At 50.9% G+C, this 26,632-nt stretch overlaps 1 protein-coding gene across 5 annotated transcripts; it reads right to left on the bottom strand.

The window, feature by feature from the left end:
- Positions 1 to 1,300: 1,300 nt before the first annotated feature.
- ZNF598 (zinc finger protein 598, E3 ubiquitin ligase) lies at positions 1,301 to 25,505 on the bottom strand. Of its 5 annotated transcripts, none has more exons than XM_064153492.1 (13): positions 25,221 to 25,505; positions 20,982 to 21,094; positions 19,175 to 19,304; positions 16,020 to 16,231; positions 13,320 to 13,537; positions 11,378 to 11,495; positions 10,342 to 10,383; positions 9,573 to 9,754; positions 8,957 to 9,029; positions 6,944 to 7,707; positions 4,683 to 4,818; positions 3,759 to 3,903; positions 1,301 to 3,458 (listed from the first exon to the last, which is right to left on the bottom strand). In XM_064153492.1, the coding sequence occupies exons 1-13, from the start codon at positions 25,404 to 25,406 to the stop codon at positions 3,108 to 3,110; spliced, it is 2,670 nt and encodes an 889-aa protein (XP_064009562.1). In that variant the 5' UTR covers positions 25,407 to 25,505; the 3' UTR covers positions 1,301 to 3,107. The 5 variants fall into 5 exon arrangements, with proteins under 5 accessions (XP_064009562.1, XP_064009560.1, XP_064009561.1 ...); XM_064153490.1 differs by having other exon boundaries at positions 3,759 to 3,906; positions 25,221 to 25,503; XM_064153491.1 differs by having other exon boundaries at positions 3,759 to 3,906; positions 8,957 to 9,026; positions 25,221 to 25,503.
- Positions 25,506 to 26,632: the final 1,127 nt, after the last annotated feature.

Genomic DNA, 26,632 nt, shown 5'->3' with positions numbered 1-26,632 from the left:
ACAATCCTGTGGTGGAGCTGTGCCCTCAAACAGCCTCTAGCAACCTTCAGCTGCACCAACCTGAATCCCCTGGCCAGCTGCCTGCATTTTGTTGCAGTCTCACCTTTACACCTCAAAGAGTTTCATTTCCAAACTGCTACCAGATGTGGGGGAGGGGTTTGGGGGGGGCAGACACCTCTGTGTGAGCCAAGCAGTTGTCACACCTTCACAGGATCACAGGACATTAGGGGTTGGAAGGGACCCAAGGAGATCATTGAGTCCAACCCCCCCTGCTGGAGCAGCACAATACCATCTAACACAGATCACAGAGGAACACATCCAGACAGGCCTTGAAAGCCTCCAGAGAAGGAGACTCCACAACCTCTCTGGGGAGCCTATTCCAGTGCTCTGTGACCCTTAGAGGAAAGAAGTTCCCCCTTGTGTTGAGGCAGAACCTCTTTTGCTGCAAAAACCTTACCCTTATGTGTTGTGTAGTAGATGAAGCCAAGTTAAAATGTTTACACCTTTTTATACCTCTGCTCTCTCTCTCTCCACTCCTCCTTTGAGAGAAGACTCTTGTGACCGTGGGGTTTTCAGTGTTCATGTACCAACTGCAACTGGTTTTCAATAAAGGGTTAAAACAATGAATAGAAATTGCCTGGAAAACAACCAACCAAACCAAACCATTGAAAAGTTGGTGAGAGTTTATTTGAATTGGGTGAGCAGAAGGAAAACTTCAGCAGTAGGTCAAAGAGATCCACAGCACCTGAAGGAAAATTCCCATCTGCACTCATCTGGTGGGACCTAGGGAGATGCTGAGGCAGGAGGAATGAACTGAGGAGCCAGGAAGGATGGGAGTTGCTCCGGCAGAGGAGAAGGTTGATTACCCCTCCACTTCAGAGACCAAGAGGAGAGACAAGAAGAGCTGACAATAAAGATCTGGACTGTTTGATTTCCTCTCTACTTCAGACTGGAAGTGAGAAACAAGTTTTGCACCATGAGGGTGCTGGAACACTGCAACAGGGTGCCCAGGGAGGGAGTTGAGGCTTCATCCTGAGAGCTATTGAAGGTGAGGCTGTACAAGGCTCTGAACAACCTGATCTAGTGGAAGATGTCCCTGCTGACTGCAGGAGATTGGACTGGATGGACTTTGGAGGTCCCTTCCAACCCAAACCATTCTATGATTCTATGACTTCAGAGAGCTCAAGCAGCAGAAGGGAAGCTGCTTCACACCAGTCACACGTGAGGTGGAAAGCATCCATCCCAAAGAATGAGCCTGGTTAAACAAAGAGATGCACCCAAAAGCACTGCTGAGAAACAGTCAGTGAGCAGCAGCATTTAATGTCCCAACAGGCCGTTGTTTGGAGCTACCACCAGCAAATACATCCAAGAAATGAGAACCATGGCAGCCTTGAAATTAAATCACTGGGAAGTGAGCTTTACAACCAGGAGAAAGCCTCCCTCTGTACATGCAGTGCCACAAAACCAGTTGACAGAAAAAACAGTTACAGGAAAAAAACTCAGAGGCAGTTTCACATCTCCTGGGCATGCAGCAGAGTTCAGTTCTTCAAAGAAAATGAACTCCCCCATTTTCAGCCAGGAATTCTCTTTGCTGTGAGCAGCCCCCCCCCGCCCCGGGCCTTGCTGTGTTTGCAGCTCTTAAAGTGTTGGTAGCAGTGTGAAGCATCTCCTGCCCCTCTGTACCCTTCCCTGATTGCTGGCATCTTCCTCACACTACCAAAAATGAACTCAGGATATTAGAAGAGAAGCCAATTTTGCTTCTGGTTATTTCAGTGGTTCTTAAGCTTCCCTCAACTGCCCTGAAAAAGACCCCAACCCAAAAAGACCCACCAGAATTCCAACCAAGAACCCCAACCTAAGACCAACCCCAACCCAACAAAAAACCCCTGACCCAACTAAAACCCAATCCCAACCAAAACCTCTGACCCAGCCAAAAACCCCAGCAAAGCCTCTGACCCAGCCAAAAACCCCAGCAAAGCCTCTGACCCAGCCAAAAACCCCAGCAAAGCCTCTGACCCAGCCAAAAAACCCAACCAAAGCCTCTCACCCAGCCAAAAACTCCAACCAAAACCTCTGACCCAACAAAAAACCCCAAGACCCCAACCCAACAAAAAACCCCAAGACCCCAACCCAACCAAATCTCAACCAAAAAACAGCCCAATGAAAAACCTAACCCCAACCAAAAACTTTAACCCAGGACAACCTCTACCCAAACCATGACTCAACAAAAAAAAAACCAAACCAAGACCCAACCCAACAAAAAAACCCAACCCAAGACCCCAACCAAACCTCAACCAAAAACCAACCCAATCAAAACCCTAACCCTAATCAAACTCTAACCCAGGACAACCTCTACCCAAACTATGACTCAACAAAAAAAAAACCCCAACAAACCAAGACCCAACCCAACAAAAAAACCCAACCCAAGACCCCAACCAAATCTCAACCAAAAACCAACCCAATCAAAACCCTAACCCTAATCAAAAACCTTAACCCAGGACAACCTCAACCCAAACTTTGACTCAACAAAAAAACCCAACCCAAGACCCAATCCCAAGGAAAAAAAAACCTCTGACCCAACAAAAAAGCCCAACCTAAGACAACCCCAACCCAACCACACCCTGACCCCTACACCTGAGACAAACCCAACCCAACCAAACTCCCCACAAACAAGATAGAAATCCCCAAACCAGATCTTTTATTTCCCTTAGTGTGTCCCCTGTCAGCCATCAGATCAGAAAGCATCTTCTCAGCTATTGCGTGTTACAGGAGCAAGGTGGCCCCAGCCTGCCCCCACCCCCATGCCTGCCCCTTCCCCACCACTTCAGCCTAAATTCTACCCAAGGCCTTTTGGAAGCTCCAAGGTGTTGGCTGTCCCCATGAACTTGCACAGTCCCACCACCCCTTTTCTTTTGTTTCCTTTTATTTATGAAGAGCACTGAGGGGGTTCTCTATCAGCACCCCCCCACCACCATTCCCCAGCTCCATGTCCCACTCCAGGCCCAGCGCTGTGGCTGGCAGCCTCAGCACCACCACCACCAAACCTCAAGCCCAAAACAGTGCAGGTTCATCAACTTGACACCGTTCTTCATGGCTCGTGGGGAGAGCTAACTGATGATTCTGCTGATGGCCTGTAAGGAGGGGAACTCCTCATCCTCCAGGTGCAAAGCTTTGTGGGTGACAAGGTCCTGCTGAGTCAGCACTTGCTGACAGGTGGGGCAGATGGAGCAGTCGAGGTCGGAGTTGCTGGAGTCCGTCTGCCAAACGTTCTTTTTGTTCTTTTTGGGTTTGTTGGAGCTTTGTTTTTCTTTGACTCTGAAGTCGTTGTGAGCAGAAAGCAGTTCCTGTTGTTTAACTGTGTCAGGCAGCAGCACCAGCAGCTCCTTAAAAATCTTCCTGAAGTTCTCCCCCAGCAGCTCTCGGCAGCTCTTGTAGTATTGGGCTGCAGAGATCAGACCCTGGGGTGGAAGAGAATCCAGAGTTAGCAGAAGGAAGAAATGGGTTAAGGAAAGAGCTTGAGTGGATTGAAGCTACAGGGGGGGCAGATTTAGGCTGGAGAGCAAGAAGAAATTCTTTGCAGTGAGGGTGGGGAGATACTGGAACAGGTTGCCCAGGGAGACCATGGAAGCTCCCTTCCAACCACCACCACTGCCAGAGAGGAAGGTTTTGAGAATCCCAACTTCACAGAATCATGGATTGGGCTGGGTTGGAAGGGACCTTAAACATCTGGCTCTGCCCAAAGCCTCTTGCACACTCACCTGCCTGAACTGCCCAGAATGAGTTTTGAACTTGTTGAACTTGGACTCATCACTCTGAAGAAACTCTTTGATGGACTGGATTAGTTGGATGTTCCTCTGCTGGAAGTTTTCAGGTATCAAGTAGGATCCATGACAGGATTTTGGCCTGCTTTGGGAAGACCAAGAGCGACTGTGAGTGTGCTGCGTGCTACACAGACACTGCAAGAGGTACAGAATGTGGCTGTTCTCTACTACTCTCTCTCTCCTCCCACCTACAAGCAGCAAGAAGACTATGAAATGTGTCCTGTGGCACTGCAGACTCCAGCTCTACCTGGACAGAGCATTTAAAATGCCACTTGAGCAGTCCTGACCAGGCACCCTCTAAGCCAGGTACACCAAAAGGCTGTGAGCAGAGACTATTCCATAAACTAACCCAGAAGATCCATTCAGATGTCTGTACTCAGCTTACACAACCCCTGCCCTGTGCCCACAAATTCATCTCTCCAGCCCAGAAGGGTCCTGGCCAAAAAACAGCTCCTGGAAAGATCAAGAAATGAAGGTGTTTGGAGGTCATCAAGGAAGACAATGGTGCAGCACCTTGCTTCCAGGATTTGGAATCAATGCAAAGGGTAAGAGAAATGGGTTGAAGCTGCAGATTGTTCCCCAAAAAATGTAATCTAGAGAAGCCAAAAGCTGAGCTACCTCTCTGAGAGGTTCTCATCTCCTCAGCCCTGCTGCCACACAACACTTGTGCTTTATTTCACACAGCTCTCCTGAATCCAGCCCAAACCAGCCATGGTCTCTCCCAGAGGAACCATTCTGTGGCTGGTCTGTGTGGCAGCACCTGTTGAATATAATCCCCTTGGAGGTTTTGTTTGGACCTCATGCTGACAAAACCAAGGTGTAATGTGTAAAGTATCTCTAACTCCAAGCATTTGTACTTACTCCTTCAAAGATGTAGTGAGAGGTTCAGAGACAGTGGTGGATGGGATAACAGCAAAGCCAGGGGGAGGTTTGCTGACAGGCACCGACAGTCCTGGAGGTGGAGGAGGACTCTTTAATAGCACCACAGTGTTAAAGCCTGAAAGGAAGGCAGGTAGGGGGCAGGAAGTTAGAGGAGGTATCTGTGGCACCCACAGACCACCACCTAAGATTACACAGGGTCACAGAACAGTAGGCCTTGGGAAGGACTTCAAAAGATCATCCAGTCCAACGCCTGCCAGAGCAGGAGCACCTAGAGCAGGTCACACAGGAAGGCATCCTGTGTGTCTGCAGAGAAGGAGACTCCACAGCCTCTCTGGGCAGCCTGCTCCAAGGCCCTGTCACCCTCACAAAGTGTTTCCTTATGCTCCTATTGAACCTCCTCTGCTCCAGCTGGCACCCACTGCTCCTTGTCCTGTCATTGGACATCCCTGAGCAGAGCCTGGCTCTGTCCTTCTGGCACTGCCCTGCACATCTTGATCAACGTGACTGAGGGCAGCCCTCAGGCTCCTCTGCTCCCTGCTCAAGAGCCTCAGCTCCCTCAGCCTGTCCTCACAGGGAAAAAGAAGAGATTTAAACTAGATATTAGGAAGAAGTTCTTTACAGTGAGGATGGTGAAACACTGGCACAGGTTGCCCAGGGAGACTGTGGATGCTCCCTCCTGGGAGGTGTTCAAAGCCAGGTTGGATAAGGCCTTGAGCAACCTGTTCTAGTGGGAGGTGACCCTGCCTATGGTGAGGAAGGTGGAACTGGTTGAGCTTTAAGGTCCCTTCCAACCTCAACCATTGTATGATCATCAGAGCAGACACAGCAACACTAGAAGAAAACCCTAAACAAATCAGAGAGGTGCTGCCCTAAATCAGCTCAAGCAGCACCTGACAGCAGCTGATGTCACTCTACAAAGTGTCTGAATTTCCTTTCTCAACAGAAAAAAAAAGAAGCCCAGATGCTCAAACTCACCCTGAAAAACACTTCTGAAGTCAACAGAGATGTCCCTTTTTGATGGTGCCCACTGACAGGACAAGGGCAACAGACAGAAACTGCAAACCAAGAAGTTCCACCTCAACATGAGGAGAAATGGGTTTGGTGTGATGGTGCTGGAGTCCTGCAGCAGGCTGCCCAGAGAGGCTGTGGAGTCTCCTCTGGAGACTTCCAAGCCCTATCTGGATGCACTCCTGTGTGACTTGCCCCAGGTGGTACTGCTTTGGCAGTGGGTTTGGACCTCATGTTGTCCAGAGATCTCTTCCAACCCCTTCTTTTTTATGACTCTGTGACTCCAGAAGTGATAACTATGTCCCAGGGTGCTCCACAGGGTATCTGCAGAGCAGCACAACACAAAACAGCCACCAAGGACTCGTGATCTTAAAGGTCTTTCCTGGAAGTGTTTAAGCCCAGGTTGGAAGAGGCCTTGAACAGCTGAGTTCAGTCCATGGTGGGGTGGTTGGAGTAGATGATCTCTGAGGTCTCTCCCAACTTGAGCCATTCTGTGTCTCTATGACTTTACAAATTCTCATTTCCCTGCTAATCTGTGTTGCTGGATTCCAAACCAACCTAAAAGCCTCAGAGCACAGATCTGTGTCATCTGTGACAGGTAAAGAGCTGCTGCTCCTCTGAGGACAACCTCCAGAGAGCAGTCACCTGCAGCTTCAGAGGGATCACAGCACTGCCACTGCTTCAACCATGACTCAGAAAGGATACTTCACAGAATGCTAGAATGGTTTGAGATGGAAAGGACCTTAAAGGCCATAGAGTTCCAACCCCCCTGCCCTGGACTGGGATAGCTCCTACTAGCCCAGGTTGCTCAAAGCACCAGCCAACATTGCCTTCAATACCTCCAGGGAGGGAACATTCACAACCTGGTCAAGTATCTCACCACCCTCACTGGAAAGAGCTTCTTCCTAATCTCCAGTCTAAATCTGCATTCCTCCAGCTTCAGTCCATTCTCTCTCACCCTACTGCTGCAACAGTCCTTCCCCAGCTGTCCTGTAGGCCCCCTTCAAGTATTGAAAGGCTGCTTCAAAGTCTTCTCAGAGCCTTCTTTTCTCCATGCTGAACAGCCTCAACTCTTGTGAGCCCATCCATGTCACACAGACTGCCATTTCAAACCTCAAAGCCTAACCTAGGTGGCAGAGCTGCTCCTCAGAGCCAGAAGGGGTCGATACACCTCACCCTCAGGCTACATTTCTCCAAGCCACCTCCACACAAAGCTGGCCCACGGTGCTTACCTGGTGGTGGGGGCATCCGAGTGGACCCTGAGCTCCCAAGAGCTGGGAAGTCTTCCTGAGGTAAAGGGCACTTGTTAGTCACTGTGGGCTTTTTAAGGCCAGGAGGCTCTTTGGGGGTACTGCAGATGCTCAATGACTTCTCCAGGTGGCCATTCATGAGGGCTGTGGGTCTGTCAGAGGCGTGAAGAGCCGAGGAGGAGGCGCTCGGTGGCCGCTCTGCCTCGGGCAGCTTTTCGGCCGATGACCTGGCAACTGATGTCTCCTGGGAGGGGTGTGGGGACGATGGCCTCTGCTTCTCCACCATCTTCTTCTTCTTGCTCACCTTGGTAAAAGTTTGTGAGGTAGAAGCTGCCAGCAAGGATGAAACATCGAACATGGTTGGCGTGTTTCTGATCTCTTGGGTGGTCAAGCCACTACCACCATCTTCCTCATCGGACTGGGAGAGCTTACTGCTCTTCTTGCTCCCCTTAGAGGTGTTCAGGGATGGTTTTTTGGCTGGCTGGTTGATGCAGGGGGTGCTAATGGCTTTGACCACGTTTTTACTGGAACCATTGTTCCAGGCAGATGTGATGCTGGGGACTGTTTTATTGTTGGGCCTTATTTTGGACACCAAGGCTGGGAAATCCTCTTCTTGGAAAGCAGTTTTCTTTGCAGTGGCTGTGTAGGTCAAAGAGATCCCAGAAGAGATGGTGGTGGGTGCTGCAGAAGATGACAAGCTTGGGAAATCTTCTTCCTTAAGCTTAACTGCTGAGAGCTGGGCAGAGCTGTGAGGAAGGGAAAACACAACCAGTTACACCACTGCTGCACAGGCAGGATGAGCTCCCTGCCCCAGTCCTCACACTGTCACTTAGGGTGGCACAGCTGCCCCACCTGGGTGTGTTTAAGACCAGGTTAGATGAGGCCTTGAGCAATCTGGGCTAGTGGGAGGTGTCCCTGTGGGCAAGGAGGGTGGAACCAGATGACCTAGAGAAGGTCCTTTCCAACTCAAGCCATTCTGCAAAGATGATGGATGATGATCTGTTAACATGGGGAAGAGGCACTTGGGCTTGTAAACTGTGTCTGGGATGGGACTCCTCAAAAAGTCACATCAGCTTTGCTGTGTGAGCAGAACTGTCTCAGCACACCTCACCAGAGCTCTACACCAGGGTGCATTCGAGCTGCCACACTGTCCAAAGGCATCATTCTGACCACAATGCTTCAGGAGAACCCACAGCATAAGGCTCCTTCAGGATCAGCCATCGAGGTAAAAATGGCTGCAATGGAGGGTATCACACCTGGCATACTGGGAGCAGTTTGCAGCCCCTCACTCCAAAAGGACACTGAGGGGCCAGAGCAGGTCCAAAGAAGGGCAACAAAGCTGGGGAAGGTTCTGGAGAACAGGGCTGGTGAGAAGCAGCTGAGGGACCTGGGGCTGTTCAGCCTGGTCCCTCAGAGGCTGAGGGGAGACCTTCTGGCCCTCTACAACTCCCTGACAGGAGGCTGAAGCTAGGTGGGAGTTGGTATTTTCTCCCAAGGAACACATGATAGAATACAAGGAAATGGCTTCAACTTGCACCAGATGAAGTTCAGGTTGGATGTGAGGAACAATTTCTTCCCCAAAAGGCTTGTAAAGGCCCATCCCAGGCTGCCCAGAGTTGTGGTGGAGTCCCCATCTCTGGAGAGGTTTCAAAGCTATGCAGTTGTGGTGCTGAGGGCCATAGTTGAATGGTGCCCTGGCAGTGCCAGGTTAATGGTTGAAGCTGATGATCTTAAAGGACTTTTCCAACCAAAACCATTCTGTGATTCTATATAGAAAATTTCCCTGACACTGACCCCTCAGAAGATCAAGCCCTGACCTGAAGCAACAACTGACACCCTTCATGCAGGTGACCAGCACAGGAGCAGCTTGAGGCAGAAGTGGGCCACAGGGCAGGGGAGTTTAAATGATCTGTAAAATTCTTTTCTCCAGAGATGGAGAACCTCAGCGAGCCTCTCAATCTGCTCTCTCATCACTGCAGCCCTCCCTCAACTTACCCTTGTAGAGATCCCAGTGCTGAACCAATGGCTGGGAAGTCATCTTGGCTTAAAGCACCATTGGCAGCTGCTTCTTTTGGAGGAGTGACAAAAAGAGCAAAGAGATGTTTACAGTTAAACCCTGTTCACTCCAGAGCAGGAGCCATCAATGAAGATGACAGCACTGTTAACAAGTCCTATTTTCAGCAGCTGATGTCAGCTGTGACACTCCAAAAGGACACTTTAAATCCATACAACACCATTTCCCTCACTTACCATCTTGTCAGCCTGCACTGGCTGGAGCATACAGCAAATGCAGGATACTCCTGAGCAAAACACTGGCTGGCAAGCACTTTGGCAAGGCACCTGCCTGAGGTCCCCACTGAGGGCACCTTCCTGAGGCCCAGGTCTCACTGCCCCCACTGCCCCCAATCTCTTTACTTCTGCTCGATCTTAAAGGTCTTTTCCAGCCCAAACCACTCTGCAGCTCTCCGATTTCTCTGCCAGTCCATGGCAGAGTTAACTCTCCACAGCTCCATCCATGTCCATCAGCTTTCAAGAGCACCACTTTGCCCAGGCTGACCCCCAGACCCACCACACCATCTCCCTGCAGCTGCAGACCTTGTTCAGCACTCACCTGCAGCATCATTTGAAGGCTTTGGCACACGCTTGGAGCTGAGCACCTCGGAATCCCTCAGCTCCTCCTTTTTGCCTCGGCTGCTGCTGTCCTCTTTGTCCTCCACCCGTTTCTTCTCCTCTTGCCGTTTGGCTGCTACTGATGCCCTGACTGCTGCTGCCACATCCCTGTCTTCCTCCTCCCTGCAGGACAGGACACGTTCCCTTGGTCAAACAGCACGGATCAAGGAGTGACTCTGTCTCACTCCAACTCTCACCTCTCCAGCGCCAGCTCCGATGACCATCCCCGATCCAGTGCTGCCACCTGCTGAGAAGGCTACACCAAGCCCACCAAACCAAACCACCACCCTGGTGGTGGGACAGGCAACATTCACCCACTGGCTGTGCAAGTTCTAGGTGTGCTACTAACAATCCAGGCCAGAAGAAACTGGGGGTGAACTGGAAGAGACTGCAGCAAGGATGCATGGGGACACCTGGCTCTCCTGTTTGTTTCCAAACACATGGGATCACACCTGTAGGCCACAGTCATCCTCTGAAGCATGGTTTGGCATGAGCTCTCAACACATGCACCACCTACATGCAACACCAACACAGGAAAGTGTTTCAAGATGGACTTTTTCCCACCAGTGATGAACCAGTTCATCATCCAGCAAGAAAAAGGAAGGCAAAGAGATGTGTGGCATGGAAAAGAAAACCCAAACAAAACAAAAACATTCAGGTCTTGTGCGGATGAAGAGAGGTGGAAATGCAGTTTCATTTCAATACTTAACCCTCTTCTTTTTCCAAAGCACTCAGTCTGGCCACACAGAGATCTGTTAGTTCAATGAGAAGCATGGTCCTTAGAAGAGGAACTTCATGATTACCCACACCAAGAAGTCCATTCAACCTGCAAGCACTCATCACTCACTTCAGAACAGTCTGAGAGGGAATGGATTTGAGTTGAAGAGGGCAGATTTAGACTGGAGATTAGGAAGAAATCCTTTACAGAAAGGGTAGTGAGCCACTGGAACAGGCTGCCCAGAGAGGCTGTGGATGGCCCCTCCCCAGAGGTGTTCAAGGCCAGGGTGGATGAGGCTTTGAGCAACCTGCTCTAGCCTCATGCACATGCAGCATACTGGAGTTGCTTCTGCACAACACCCTCAACACTGCTCAAAAGCTGCTTCCCCTGAAACCCAGGAAGGGCTGTAGGAGCTGAGGGTACCCATGGCTGATGTCCAGGAGATCTGGGCACCTCCTCATTGCAGATGTCCCTGCTCACTGCAAGGAGCTTGCACCAGATGAGCTTTAAAAGTCCTTTTCCACCCAAACCACTGTGGGATTCCATGGCTGGAATCACATTGACATTGGAATTGCATGCCAAGGACACCTTCCACCTGAGCAACCTGGTCTAGTGGGAAGTGCCCCCACCTGTGGTAAGAAGGGTTGGAACTGATTATCTTTGGGTTCCAACCCAAACCATTCTAGGATTCTGTGTCCCTATTTAGGAAGCTAAGCATTAAAAAATCCTGACATTAATTTAGGATTCTGAGTATTTAATCCACAAGTTGAAGGCAACGACTTCTGCATCCTGTGTCACCACCAGAGAGCTGAAACTTCTTCACACAGAGTAACTGAACTCCTGCCCAGCATGTAGACACCACACAGGCTTGGCCTCAAAGTTAATTCTGCTCTCTGCTAGGTTTTTACTACAAAAGCTTCCAAAGTTTGCACCCACTTCCTTCCCCCTGCTCCACCAAAGCATTAATTGGGAATAAAACCCCCAACACTAAGCAGCAATAAAAATCCACAGAACCTTGTGCCACTCACCTCTTGTACCTCCAGCTGCCTCTTCTGTTCTGCTGACTCCCTCGGCCACCCAGCCTGCTTGACCTCCCCTGCCTGTTGTACCTGTCCACTTCTTCATAGTCTTCTCCACCTATAACACCTGAACAGGAGGGATAGGTCAGCACTCACAGTTATTTGTCTAATCCTGCCATCAGCCTGTGCTGAGAAAAGGGAAAATAAACTTCTGCAAACAAATCTGTCTGGATTTGGGGACACTGAGGTTCCACCCCACCTCTATTCTACTCTAGTGATGCCACAGCTGGAGTACTTGGTCAGGTTCTGGGCTCTCCAGTTCAAGAGAAACAGGGAACTACTGGACAGAGTCCAGTGGAGGCTATGAAGATGCTGAAGGGCCTGGAGCATCTCTGTGAGAAAGAAAAGCTGAGAGCCCTGAGGCTGTTGAGCCTGGAGAAGAGCAGCCCCAAAGGGGATCTGATCAGTGCTCAGCAAGAGCTGAAGGGTGGAAGACAAGAGGATGGGGCCAGATGCTGTTCAGTGGTGCCCAGTGACAGTACAAGTGGCAATGGACACAAACTGGAATGCAGGAGGTTCCATTTGAACAGAAGGAGAAACTTCTTTGTTGTGAGGGTGCTGGAGGCCTGGAGCAGGCTGCCCAGAGAGGCTGTGGAGTTTCCTTCTCCTAGAGACTTTCGAGACCCATCTGGATGTGTTCCTGTGTGACTTGCTGTGGGTGATCCTGATTTAGCACAGGGTTTGGATTCCATGATCTCTGGAGGTCCCTTTCAACCCCTACTATTCCATGATTCTCCCAAGGAGGAAGGTTTTGAGAATCTCAAATTCACAGAATAATGGATTGGTTTGAAAGGGACCTTAAACATCTGGTTCTACCCAAAGCCTTTTGCCCACTCACCTGCCTGAACTGCCCAGAATAAGTTTTGAACTTGTGGAACTTGGAGAAGAACAGTTTCTTCACTCTTAAGAAACTCTTTGATGGAAGTAGAAGCCCCATCCCTGCAGATATTCAAGGTGAGGCTCAACAGGGCTCTGGGCAGCCTGATCTAGCTGAGGATGCCCCTGCTTATGGCAGAGTAGGTTGGACTAGGTGCCCTCTGGAGCTCCCTTCCAACCCAACCCATTCTCTGATTGTATCAGCTGGATGTTCCTCTGCTGGAAGTTTTCAGGATCCACACCAGGATTTTGACCATTTCATGATGCCCCCAGCACAAGAAGGACATGGAACTGTTGGAGCCAGTCCAGAGGAGACCACCAAGATGCTCAGAGAGCTGCAGCAGCTCTGCTATGAGGACAGGCTATGAGAGGTGGGGCTCTGCAGCTTGGAGAAGAGAAGGCTTCGAGAAGATCTTGGAGTGGCCTTCCAGTATCTGAAGGGGGACTACAGGAAGGCTGGGGAGGGACTACTGACAAGGTCTTGTAATGACAGGATGAGGAGGAATGGGTTTAAACTGGCAGAGGGGAGACTGAAACTGGATGTTAAGAAGTTCTTTCCAGTGAGGGTGATGAAACACTGGCACAGGTTGCCTAGGGAGGTTGTGGGGCACAGAATCACAGAATGTGATCTATAGATCACATATAGATCACATTCTGTGATTCTGTGCCCCACAACCTCCCTATAGATCACATTCTGTGATTCTGTGCCCCACAACCTCCCTATAGATCACATTCTGTGATTCTGTGCCCCACAACCTCCCTATAGATCACATTCTGTGATTCTGTGCCCCACAACCTCCCTATAGATCACATTCTGTGATCCACAATCTCCCTGGAGGTGTTCAAGACCAGGTCAGACGAGAACTTGAGCGACCTAGTCTAACGGGAGGTGTCCCTGCCTATGGCAGGAGGTTGGAGCTGGATGATCTTTGAGATCCCTTCCAACCTCAACCGTTGTACGACTCTGAAAGGAGCAGGCCTGAAGCTGCCTGCGGCCAGCTGAGGGCAGCCTCACCGTCGGGCCTGCGCTGGTGCCTGGGAGCGTAGCTGAACTGCAGGTCGATGTGGCGGTTCTGGCGCGCCTCGGCGCGGCTCTTGCTGTGGCAGGCGGTTTTGTGAGCCTTGTAGTCGATCTCGGTGCGGAAGGCGTGGGTGAACTGCTCCGTGCTGCAGCGACCCTCCTCGCACAGGAAGTGCTTCTCACGGAAGTGCTCCCGAAGGTACTCGTAGTCACTGCAAACAGAGAAGAGCTGCACCGCAAAGTCGGACACGGGAAGCTTAGGCTGCGCCCCAGGAGCAACTTCTTGTCTGCTCTTGCGGCGAAGGCATCGGAAGAGGCTGCCCAGGGAGGTGGTGGAGGCACCATCCCTGGTGGTGTTCAGAACATATGTTGGCTGTGGCACTTGGGGACGTGGGTTAAAGGCCATGGTGATCTTAATTCATAGAATCATAGCATCACAGAATCAAGCAGGTTGGAAGAGACCTCCAAGATCAGCCAGTCCAACCTATTCCCCAGCCCTATCCAATCAACCAGACCATGGCACTAAGTGCCTCATCCAGGCTTTGCTTGAAGACCTCCATGGATGGTGCCTCCACCACCTCCCTGGGCAGCCCATTCCAATGCCAATCACTTTTTCTGCCAACAACTTCCTCCTAACATCCAGCCTAGACCTCCCCCAGCACAACTTGAGACTGTGTCCCCTTCTTCTGTTGCTGCTTGCCTGGCAGAAGAGCCCAACCCCACCTGGCTACAATGTCCCTTCAGGTATTTGACAGTTGGACTCCACCTTGGAGATCTTTTCCAGCCCAAACAATTCACTGATTCTGTGATTCAGTGTAGCTCTGCACCCTGTGAAGTAAAGCTGCTCAAGAGTGGTTGTAACAACAAATCCTGCACAGCTGACATGGAGAAAACCAAACACAGAATGGCAGGGGCTGGAAGGACCTTGAAAGATCATCAGACCAACCTCCCTGCCAGAGCAGGATCACCTATGCCAGAAAAGAATTGATGCTGGCACTGAGGGCAATGTCCTCAGGTGGTTTGGGAAATAAAACAAATCATAGAATCCTTTAGGGTTGGAAAAGACCTTTAAGATCATTGAGTCTTGCACCATCCCTGGAGGTGTTCCAGAAATACATGGCCACGGCCCTTGATGACATGGTTTAACAGCCATGGTGGTGCTGGGATGATGGTTGAGACTTGGTCTTAGAGGGCTTTTCCAAACCAAACAACTCTCTGACCTTCCCAAGGTGTTTTTCACCAACATCACATGGCTACTCATACCAGTCAAAGTGAAGACATCCCTAGGCAAGCTTTCCACATACAATCAACACTGATGTGGTGCAGAGGAACAGGGTTTAGCACCAGACTTGGTAGAGTTAGATAATGGTTGCACTTGATGGTCTTAAAGGTCTTTTCCAATCAAAACAATTCTGTGATTCTAACACAGAGCTTAATGCCTGATCCCAGCTGCTAAATTAAACCTAAGCAATTAAACCTAAACTAGAGCAGGAGAGATTTAGGTTGGACATAAGGAAGAAGTTCTTTGGTATAAGGGTGGTGAGACAACAGAGCAGGTTGCCCAGGGAGTTTGTGGATGTCTTATCCCCAGAAGTGTTTAAGACCAGGTTGGATGAGGCCTTGAGTAACCTGCTTCGTGGGAGGTGTTGGAACAGGGTATCTTTAAGGTTCCCTCCAACTCAAGCCACTCTGTGACACTAAACCTGCTAAATTTAACCTTCTCTCCACATGCAGCTGCATTCAAGGCCTAGAGAATCACAGAATCATTTAGGCTGGGAAAGCCCTTTAAGATCATCAAGTCCAAGCATTAACCCAGCACTGCCAGGTCACAACTAAATCTTGTCCCGCAGCACTACATTGCCATGGCTCTCTGAAACCCCTCCAGGAACGGGCACCACACTACTGCCCTGGGCAACCTGGGCCAGGCCTTAACAAACCTTTTGGGGAAGAAATTGTTCCTCATGTCCAACCTAAACCTTGCTTGGGACAACCCTGAGACCACTTCCTCTAGTCTTGTTTCTTGGTAGAAGAGACCAAGTTCCACCTGGCTCCAACCTCCTTTCAGGGAGTTGTAGAAAATGGGAAGGTTGCAGGGAACAACATAGTTCATAAAGGAAAATCTACTCCTCTCTGCCTTGCATGTGAACTCTGGAGCAATGGAGTTAACACAGCACACAGCTACAGACATCATGCTGCAAAGTTAGCAGTTGGACACGATGGTCTTGTTTGGACTTGATGAACTCAACTGAACAGTTGGACTTGATGATCTTAAAGGTCTCTTCCAAGCAAAATGATTCTGTGATTCTATGAAAATATAACTTTTAATGCTTGATATCAATGAAGAAAGCTTTAAAAACATGAAGAAAACTCTAAAAACCTGAATGAGTCAACATGCTTCAGAGAATCCTTGAAAGGGTTGCATTGGAAGGGATCTCAAAGATCATCAGGTTCCAACCCCCCTGGCTCAGGGGGCAAGGAGCAGTTGCTGAAGGCTTTGAACACCTGCAGGGAGGCAGCATCCACCCCCTCCCTGGGCAGTCTGTTCCCCTAAAGAACTGATTATTTAAGCAACAAAAAGAGAGTGCAGCCAACCTGCCTTCTGTCCTCCACAACTGCCTTCCCCAAAACTCGGAAGCAAATCCAAACGCAAAGGTGAAGAAGCTCCAGGAGAAGGCAGCAGCTGCTTGCACAAACCTGTAGTACTCCTGAGCGCCGTCAGAGTCACAGAAGTGGCAGAAGTAGTGATCCCTGCGGAGGTGTTTCAGCAGCTCGTCGTTGTCCAGGTAGCGCTCGTCGCAGAACTTGCAGAGGGGGTGGCCCCGGTGGGAGGTGTCGTCCGGGTCCCCGTGGATGCGGTGCCGGGCCAGCTCCTTCCGGGAATACCACTTCCGCTCGTAGGTGAAGATCTGAGGAGGGGGAAGAGGCAGTAGGTGAAGTACCACTTTCGCTCGTAGGTGAAGAGAGGAGTCGCTGTTAAGCTTTGTGACCTGGGTTAGGAACTGCTCCCCCCCCACACACACACTGTTTAAAACGTGCCAGAGTAAGTCACAGAGTCATAGAACCAGTCAGGGTTGGAAGGGACCACAAGGATCAGCTAGCTCCAACCCCCCTGCCATGGCCAGGGACACCCTAGCCTAGAGCAGGCTGGCCACAGCCTCATCCAGCCTGGCCTTACACACCTCCAGCCATGGGGCCTCAACCACCTCCCTGGGCAACCCCTGCCAGCCTCTCACCACTCTCATAGAATCAACCAGGTTGGAAGAGACCTCCAAGCTCATCCAGTCCAACCTAGCCCTGTCCAGTCAACACATAATCACAGGAGAGATATTAGAGGGCCACAGGAGAGATGTTAGAGGGCCACAGGAGAGATATTACAGAATCATAGAAGATATATTAGAGAATCACAGGAGAGATGTTAGAAAATCATAGAAGAGATATTACAGAATCACAGGAGAGATATTAGAAAATCATAGAAGAGATATTACAGAATCATAGGAGAGATATTGTGCTGGTTTGAGGCTAATTGGAATATTGTCCTGAGAGAAATCAGATCTTTGGCTGTGAAAAGAAAAGAGCAGTGATGTCTACATTACCCACTGGTTTTGCTTAGGAATATAAACCCAAGAAAGCATAACAAAGATAGTCAGTCTCTGCCTGGCTGTGGCCTGCTTTACTATCTCTGTCTGAACCTGCATAACTCAAATTAATCAATCTTCTTCTAACCCTTTGCTGACCTTTTCCAGCTCCTCCCTGCATGTAAGGAGGATTCTGAGATAAGGGAAGGGGTGGAAAGAAGGAGGGAGGTTGGTGGGAAGCCCTTCTAGGCAGTATCTGCTGTCCAGGAGGGGTTTTGATTTCTGTGTTACTTTTAACTTGTCTATTACTGTATATAGCTGTACACATTGTCTATATATGCTTATAAATTGTGCCAAGCTGTAAATATGTAGCTTCCTTAGCTTCCAGCTGACAGAGTTAGTCTGGTGAATTCTCAGCCATGTGCTGGGGTGGGGGGGGGAAGGAAACTCCCAAACCTGCACAGATCAAGAGAGAAGTGAAAAGGGGCAGCAGCGCAGTTGGACCAGATGATCTTGGAGGTCTGTTCCAACCTGGTTCATTCTATGATTCTATGATTACATTCAGCAACACAGACCAGACTGAGGAAGATTATTTACATTTTAGCTTTTTATCCCTCTCAGCAAAACAAAGAATGATATAGACATCATCATTCTTTTCTTTTCACAACCAATGATCTAATTTCTCTCATTAAAATATTCCCATCAGCCTCAAACCAGCACACCCTGGGAAAAGAAGAACCTAAATCAAACTGTTTTACAATTGTCATACAGTTGTTTGGGTTGGAAAAGGCCTCTGAGATCATCAAGTCCAACCATCAACCCAACCCCACCACAGTCATTGAACCACGTCCCAGAGTGCCACGGATGCATGCTTCTGGAACAAGCTAGGTTGTGGCAGAGTTTGTAACTGGAAGGTTTGCTTTAAAATGATGCAATCTGGCAACTGACACCTAAAAATTGGCAGGGAATAGTTGTTGTGGTAAGAAGGGTTCTGAGGATGATGAAAAGATCAACACAGCTTTGGGAACAGAATACCCTTTATCAAACAATCCCAACGTGGTGGGGATTGGAAGGGACCTCTGGACATCATCCAGTCCAACCCCCCTGCTAAAGCAGGGCACCCACAGCAGCTTGCACAGAGTCACAATGTCCAGCTGGGTTTGAAAGATCTCCAGACAAGGAAACTCCACAAACTCTCTGGGCAGCCTGCTCCAGAGCTCCAGCCACAGAATTTTCTTCTGTTCATGTGGAACCTCCTGGGTTCGTTTGTGCCCATTGCCTCTTGTCCTGTCACTAGGCACCACTCTAAGAGTCTGGCCACATCCTCTTGTTCCCCATCCTTCAGCTCTTGTTGAGCATTGATCAGATCCCCTTTGGGGCTGCTTTTCTCCAGGCTCATCAGCCCCAGGGCTCTCAACCTTTGCTCCTCACAGAGCTGCTCCAGGCCCCTCAGCCTCTCTGTAGCCTCCACTGGACTCTCTCCTGTAGTTTCCTGTCTTTCCTGAACTGGAGTCCCCAGAACTGGCCCCAGTACTGCAGCTGTGGCCTCCCCAGTGCAGAGAAGTCATCCTGCCAGGTAACTCATCTTCCATGAACTGTTTTTCCTTTAGCACACTGTAATATACATTTTCAAACAGCCCCTGGTCAGGTTCTAGGTGTCTAGAGCAAACAGAGTGGACCTTGAGCACGGGCAAGAGGGAGTTTCATCTTCTAGTCAAGTGAGGAAGACACAGGAAATGTGCTTGAACAAATAATGAGATATAATTATCTCTTATTTAACCAGCAAGATGGACTCTCATCCTGTCCAGGATCCAAGTGGAAATGTGACATTGATCTGAGAAAGAAATGCACCACCCTGTAGTGCATTCTGCTCTCTGAACAGGCACCAAGCAGTCCTTTCTGTTACAGTTTGAGCTTTTGAGGACATTGTGAGTATGAATCTTAATAAGTATCAAATCTCTGTGGTTACAGTTGTAACAAAGTCTGCCTGGGACTCAGATAACCTTCCACCAGACAGGTAGGTTTGGTATCCCCTGTGGCAGAGGAGCTGACATCAGAGGGGTTTTAATCTGATTTGGTTAAATTAGACATATAATTCACTGAGAACCTCCAGGCCTTCTTCATTAATCAGTTCCTGCAGACAGAGAGGGGAAACTTGGAGAATAAATCAGTGCTCTTCACCCTCCTTCTTCTTCCCACCTCTCCAAGGACTCCTGTAGGCCACAGAAAGCAGCAGCCCCATTTCCCACACATTCAAATATGGAATTCTCTCACCTTGAGGTGTTTAACACAGAGTTTGCAACAAAAGAGTTCATGCTGCTTCCTCATGTGCTGCTCCAGATCTGCAAAGGTGTTGAATGGCTTCAGGTCTGGACACAAAGAGCATTCATGCTGCAGCAGCTTCCTAGGGGACAAGAAAGAATCTCTGAAGTGATTTCATTCTCTCTCACCAACCAGATGCTTTAACTGAAACCCAAAAGTTCCTTTGGTGGCAGGAGGGACAAGCTTTAGAGTGGACTGCCAACAGGTTCAGGCAGCAAACCCCTTGCTTACTGGAGATTTTAACTACAGCTTCCACAGCCCATTTCATTCCACTTTCTACTGACAGAAGCTGAACAAGACAGCAGGGAGAGATAAAGAGCTGTGGCAATGGTTATAGCTGGTGAGACCAAAATGGGAGGAGTGGCTGACAACCTGCCAAGCTGTGCTGCCACGCAGACCTGGGCAGGATGGTGAAGTGGGGATTAGAAGGGACCTCTGGAGATCATCCAGTCCAACCCTGCAGAGGCATCCACAGCAGCTTGCCCACAATCCAGTTGGGTTTGGAAGCTCTCCAGACAAGGAGACTCCACAACCTCTCTGGGCAGCCTGCTCCAGGACTCCAGCGCCTTTGCAACAAACAAGTTTCTCCTCCTGTTCAGATGGAACCTCCTGATTCCCAATTTGTGCCTGTTGCCACTTGTCCTGTCCCTGGGCACCATTCTGCATGAAAAAGGTACCAGTGCCTGCATGGGCTCATCTTTTTTCACTCCTTTCCTTTTAATTGCTTTTATTTTTCTTAAAACTTCCCAACTGGTCTGGAGGAGGCCACAGCTCTGATGAGAGCCTGCTGTGAGACCAGGCTGAGAGTGCTGGGTTTGTTCAGTCTGGAGAAAAGAAGGCTTCAGGAGACCTTCTGGTGGCATTTCAGTGTTTCAAGGAGCTGACCAGAAAGCTGGGGACAAACTTCTGAGCAATGCCTTTTGGGACAGGACAAGGGGTGATGGCTTGAACTGAAAGAGGGAGATTCAGATTGCAGAGAAGGAAGAGGGTGATGAGACCCTGGCCCAGGGTGCCCAGAGAGGTGGGAGATGCCCCATCCCTGAGGCTACCCAGGTCAGGCTGCTCTGGGCTCTGATCAACCTACTCTAGCAGCACACATCCCTGTTGGCTGCAGAGGGTTGGATTAGATAACTTTGACAGGACCCTTCCCACCCAAATCAGTCTGGGATTCCACTAATTAAGCACATTATGACAACTGTTTTCAGAACATGATGCTGATGCTAGAGTTTTCACTCTGCACCATTTTTCTACTTCACTCTCTTTCCCTCTTTCATTTTGGAGTTGTCTGTAGGCAGAGAGGGCTGCTCTTCCTTTCACCCAACGTTTGGGACAATTGGTTTTGATGAATCCTGCTGCAGCACAGCAACAAACACAATTATGACAGCAATTCAGCCTCTGAGTTTGCACAGCAGCCAGGCAAGGCATGAGAAGCCTCACTGCAAGTTTGCTGTTTCTAAAGCAAAAAACACCTAGGGCAAAGCTTCTGTGTTACACATCAATGCATTTGATGTGAATGATTCTATGATTTACCACTTCAGCTGTGAGAAGCTAACCTCTTTGCTGGCTGTGGCACTGAGTGTCCACTCCAACCACTCTGCTCCAGGCTCTCCTCCTGCCACAGCCACCTGTTAAGGTGACTAACACAGGGCAGCCACTCAGTTCCCTGGAAACGAAACCACTCTGTGCACTTCCTGCCACGTCAGGCTGATAAGAACGTGCTGCTTTAGAGACAGGTTAGAGACAGGACTCCAGGGCTTACCTGTACAGTGCATAAACATCTCCATCCATAAAATAAATGTCATATTTCTTCTCATGCTGCAGCTGGCTAAGTGCTATGCTTGAGAAGGAGGTGAGCTTGCGGCCAAAGACAACCTGCAGGCAACAGGAGAATCACTGTGAGCATGCTGAGCCTGCACAGTCCTTGGGATTCACACATCCTCAGAGTCCCAGAATGGGCTGGGTTGGAAGGCACCTGAAAGATCAACCAGTGACATCTTCCACTACAGCCAAGCTGCTCAAGGCCTCATCTAACCTGGCCTTCAACACCTCCAGGGAGGGGGCATCCACAACCTCCCTGGGCAACCTGTTCCAGTGCCTCTCCACCCTCACTGTGAAGAATTTCCTCCTAATCTCCAGTCTCAATTTCCTCTCTTCCAGCTCAAAGCCATTGCCTCTCGTTCTGTCACTTCCAGCTCTTGTCAAAAGTCCCCCCCCAGCTCTCCTGTACTGGAGTTCAGGTACTGGAAGGCTGCTCTAAGGCCTCCCTGGAGTCTTCTCTTCTGCAGGCTGAACAGCTCCAACTCTTTCAGCATGTCCCCATAGGAGAGGTCTTGTCGTCTCCTCTGGACCCTCTTCAACAGTTAGTTCCATGTCCTTCTTGTGCTGAGGTCCCCAGAACTGGCTGCATTGCTGCAGGTGAGGTCTCAGCACTGCAGAGCAGAAGGACACAATCCCCTCCCTGTCCAGCTTTGGATGCAGCCCAGCACATGTTGGCCTCTGGGCTGCCAGTGACCATTGCTGGCTCATGGGGAGTTTGTCATCCCCAAGTCTTTCTCCTCCTGACTGCTCCATAAACTCCTTGGCACAAATTCTACTTGAGAGGGAACTCATCATAGCCTGAAGTTTGCAGAGCATTGTGTCAGCCCCAGTTGCTTGTCACCACCCCCAGTTACTGCCCCCACAGCTGCCTGCCAAGCCAAGGTGACTGCTCCCTATCAGTTTCCAGCTGGAATGACAGTGGGTTGGACAGGGCTGGTCTTTGGATTTTGAAACAGATTAGGAAACTCTCTCACAGGATGTTTTGCTACCTCAGCCAGGCTAGGAGTAAAGATCTTCAGCCAGTTCCACCCCTCATGCTGCAAATGCCTGTCAGGAGCCCTGTGCTCAGCTCCCTCCTGTCTCCTGGTCAGAGGTCACACAGAAACTCTGTCTGTGAGTGTGAGATGACAGTACCCAGAGTCTGACCAGGAAACCTCTCTTTTGTCTTTCTTTTACTACCAGGAGAAGACAAGAAGAAGAAATGGCCTCAAGTTGCACCAGGACAGGTTTAAGATTGGGTATCAGAAATGTTTTCACTAAAAGGCTTCTCAAACACTTCACAAGGGTTGAGTTAACTTGAGAGAAACCTTTCAGATCATCCAGTCCAACCATTCTCTAACTCTGCCAAGGCTGGTGCTAAACCATGGCCCTCAGCACCACATTCTGCAACTTCTAAACACCTCCAGGGATGAGGAGTCAACCACTTCCCTGGGAAGGCTATTCCAGTCTTTGAGAATCCTTTCAGTGAAGAAGTTTTATTCTAGAGTCTGTCTAAAACTTCCCTGGTGCAAACTGAGGCTCTTTCCTGTTGCCCTGTCACTTGTTACTGGGGAGAGGAGAACAGAAAATGAAACAATTTGCCCTGGCTTTTAAGTAATAAGCAACTCTGCCTCCCTGGAACAGGGAATGGAGAGAATTATCTTTTTAGCAGAGTCCAGCAATTTCAGAGAAAGGGTTGGGTTGAAAGGGACCTCCAAAGGTCACCTATTTTGACCCTGCTGCAGCACCAGGGACATCCTCCACTAGAAAAGGTTGCTCAGAGCCTTGTTCAGACTCACCTTGAACAGCTCCAGGGATGGGGCCTCAACCACCTCCTTGGGCAACCTGTTGCAGTGGTCCAGCACCCTCATGGTGCAGAACTTGTTCCTCACATACAATCTAAATCTGCTCTGCTCTCATTCCAAACCATTGCCCTCATCCTGTCCCTGCAGGCCTTTGCAAACAGTCCCTCTGCAGCCTTCTTGGAGTCCCCTTCAGGTACTGGCAGGCTGCTCTGAGGTCTCCCTGGAGCCTTCTCCAGGCTGAACACCCCCAGCTCCCTCAGCCTGCCCTCACTGCATGATCATTTTCATGGCCCTCCTCAGGATCTGCTCCATCAGGTCCATGTCCTTTCTGTATTTAAGGCTTCAGAGCTGGATGCAGCACAATCCCCTGCTCGTTTTCCTCCAGCAGGCCCAAGAACAATTGCACACACACATGCACCACAAAAACTGACAGATCCTCCCAGCCTGATCCTCATCAGGCTGAGTTTCCAGGTCAAGAAGGAAGGAATCCTTCTCTTCTGCCCTGCCATCACTACCCATCACAGACAGCACTATTACCATAACAAGTAGATCCTGCTTTCTCCTCCCTCCTGCCCTGTGCTGCCACTCACCTAGAGTGAGATTTACATGATAGTTTTACTTCCTTTGCTCCAACACTCACCACTTCATCTGCACTACTCTGCAGGGCACCAGCTGAGACCTAGCAGTGCTGTACCTGGCTCTGCTAATTCCACACACTCTGCTAACTAAGGGACCCAATTTTAGGTCCTACACAAACATCCAGTTCATTCAATTGCAATTTTGAGGGGATATATGCTCCTCAGGATCTTTTTTTCCAGACAGAACAGTACTGGAGGGGAAGAGCAGAGCCATTACAAGTGACCTCTTGGGTGGCTGTAACAGAAGGATCATTTTTAACAGTCACCTAAGAAGAAAATGGTAAAATGAGCCAAAGTTCAGGCCCCATAGTGTAACAAGACTACAAAACTGAAGAGCACTCCTGATTAATGGTCCACCCATGGCCTGAAGACAAGCAGGTTGAAGGACTGAAAAGCAACCTCACAGCTTGCTTCTTCCTAAGGGAGAAACAGAGCAGCAGCTCCTCAGAGGACGATCAGAGAGAAAGTTGCTCTCACAGGGCTTCCTTCTGCTCACAAAGGTGCTCATGTGCCAAGAAGTTCCATCTAAAACTCCACACTGGCTGCCACAAAGTCTGAGGATCTTCAGCAGGCAGCTTAAGACCTTCAATCTCTCCAGCTATCTGAACAACACAAAGAGCAACTGGCATGGTTTAGCTGGGGGTGGGCCTCTCTTTTTGTCCAGGGGAGAGCCCCCTCCCCTGACATGTTTGAGAAGAATTGAGAAGCTAAGTTTCATGGCTGGACTCACAGAATCGCTTGGGTAGGAAAAGATCTCTGAGATGGAGGCCAACTGTCAAACTAACACCACCATGGAATTAAGCCATATCCTCAAGGGCCACGGCCACAGGTTTCTTGAACACCTCCGGGGATGGGGACTCCACCACCTGCCTGGGCAGCCTGTTCCAATGCCTGACTGCTCTTGCAGCAAAGAAATTGTTCCTGATCTCCAACCTAAACCTTCCCTGGAACAATTTCAGGTTGTTTCTGCTTGTTCTATCACCTGATCCTAGAGTAAAGACCAACTCCCACCTTTCAGGTAGTTGTAGAGAGCAACGAGGTCTCCCTTCAGCCTCTTCTTCTCCAGACTAAACAACCCCACTTCCCTCTTCCCAGCCCAGCCACAGCTTCCCAACAACAACTACAGCAGCTCCTTTCGCTATTGGTTTCGGCCGGGCACGAGGTGCACAGAAATGGAGCAGAAAAACTCCGTCTGGGGGGAAATGACTTTTGAAGCCCACGCCCAGGAGACGGCTCAGGCTAAGAGGAACACGAGCCGGGCATGAGCAAGCCCTGAAAGAAGCCAAAATCTGTTCTTCCCCCACCGCCAGCTTAAAACAAAGTCAGGAATTGGGCAGGATGACCGAGTCATGCCAGACACGTCACACCGACTCCGGAGGGCGAGCCCTGCTGACTGAGAAGGAAAAAAAACAAACCCAAACCCCCAAAATACTCCCTTTAAATCCCAGTTTTATCCCATTTTGTGCCCGCCACGCCTCCGTGCCCTGCGAACGGCAGCCAAGCCCCCGGGAGCGAGGCAGACGGCAGAGGAGCTCGGGAAGCTGCCGGCTGCGGGACGCTCCCCGCCCCAGCCCCGCTCCGCACATCTCACAGTCGCTCCGACCCCTGTCCCGCCCCAGCCCCAGCCCTCCCCCTGCCCCACGGCCCCGCTCCCCGCAGCAGCCCCAGCCCGAGCCCTGCCCCGCGGGGCGCTGCCGGGCCCCGGCCCCGGGCGGCGGGGGCGCGACGAAGCGGGTGGAAGGACGGTTCCGGCCTCACCTGGCCCAGCTCCTCTCGGCACACGGCGCAGTACCGCACGCCGCACAGGGCCCGCATCCGCACCGAGCAGCGGTAGCAGATGGGGTGATCGCAGCGGCCCAGCGCCACCACCTCCAGCTCCCCGCAGCACAGCACGCACGGCCCGTCCGCCGGACCCGCCGCCGCGCCGGAGGCCATGGCGGCCATGGCGGCGCCGACCCGCCGCGGCCTAGGCCCCGCACCGCCTAGCAACAGCCAGCGCCATAGAGAGACGGCCTAGAGCGCCGCCTGGCCCGGCCTGCCGCTCGCCGCCCAGCTGCCTACCATAGATACCCGCCCTCGCAGCGCCGGCTTAGCCCGACCATGGAGTAGCGTGACCTAGAGCGTCGCCTCGCTCCACTAATTACCACTTGCGACCGGTAGAGCGCCACTGTGTGACGTCACCCGGCGTCCTCCAGCTCCGGAGCATAGAGTAAGAATCGCAGAGCGCCGCCCCGCGCCGTCGCGCTCTAGCCAGGCTCTCTCAGGCTTCTCACCACAGAGAGTCACGGCTCTGGGAGCTGCGGTAGCCCGCGGGTGGCGTTCGGCAGCTCCGGCCCTGACGGCGGAGGAGCAGGGCCCGGGAGAGGCCGAGTGGTGCTGAGCCACTGCAGCTGGTGCTGTGCCTGCCCCTGAGGGACTGGAGGCCCCGGTCGTGGCTACATGGGGGACCACAGGCCTCCGACCTGACGCCTCTGGCCATGGGGAAATGGGCACCACAGGCCCGTTCCTACCCACCCTGTGGCAGCAGGGAAACCAAGGACCACCTGGCCCATTCCCAGCATCCCTGAGTGCTGCCCTGCACTCATGCAAGGGCTGAGAGGCAGCCCAGCATTGGCTGTCCTTTAGACAAGGGGTTTGGGCCACAACGTGTGGTGGGCAATGTGGTGAGCCACCAGCAGCAGAGGGTGGGGGGTGGTGCTTTACATGGGGTCTCTTCTGCCAGACAACCAGCAACAGAACAAGGGGACACAGTCTCAGGTTGTGCTAGGGGAGGTCTAGGTTGGATGTTGGGAGGAAGTTGTTGGCAGAGAGAGTGATTGGCATTGGAATGGGCTGCCCAGGGAGGTAGTGGAGTCACTATCCCTGGAGGTGGTCAAGCAAAGCCTGGATGAGGCACTTAGTGCCATGGTCTGGTTGACTGGATAGGGCTGGGTGCTAGGTTGGACTGGATGAGCTTGGAGGTCTCTTCCAACCTGTTTGATTCTATGATTCTAAAGGATGTGGGACATGAGGATGAGGCCAGACCCTTTTCAGTGGTGCCCAGTGACAGGACACGGGGCAATGGGCACAAAGGAACCCAGGAGGTTCCATTTGAACAGGAGGAGAAATTCCTATCTTGTGAGGGTGCTGGAGCCCTGAAGCGAGCTGCTGAGAGAGGTTGTGGAGTGCCC

The sequence above is a fragment of the Pogoniulus pusillus genome, chromosome 13 (assembly GCF_015220805.1).
Source record: "Pogoniulus pusillus isolate bPogPus1 chromosome 13, bPogPus1.pri, whole genome shotgun sequence".
Taxonomy (NCBI): Eukaryota; Metazoa; Chordata; class Aves; order Piciformes; family Lybiidae; genus Pogoniulus; species Pogoniulus pusillus.
Note: the sequence above shows the minus strand (reverse complement) of the source record. Positions and strands in the feature narration are given on the sequence as shown.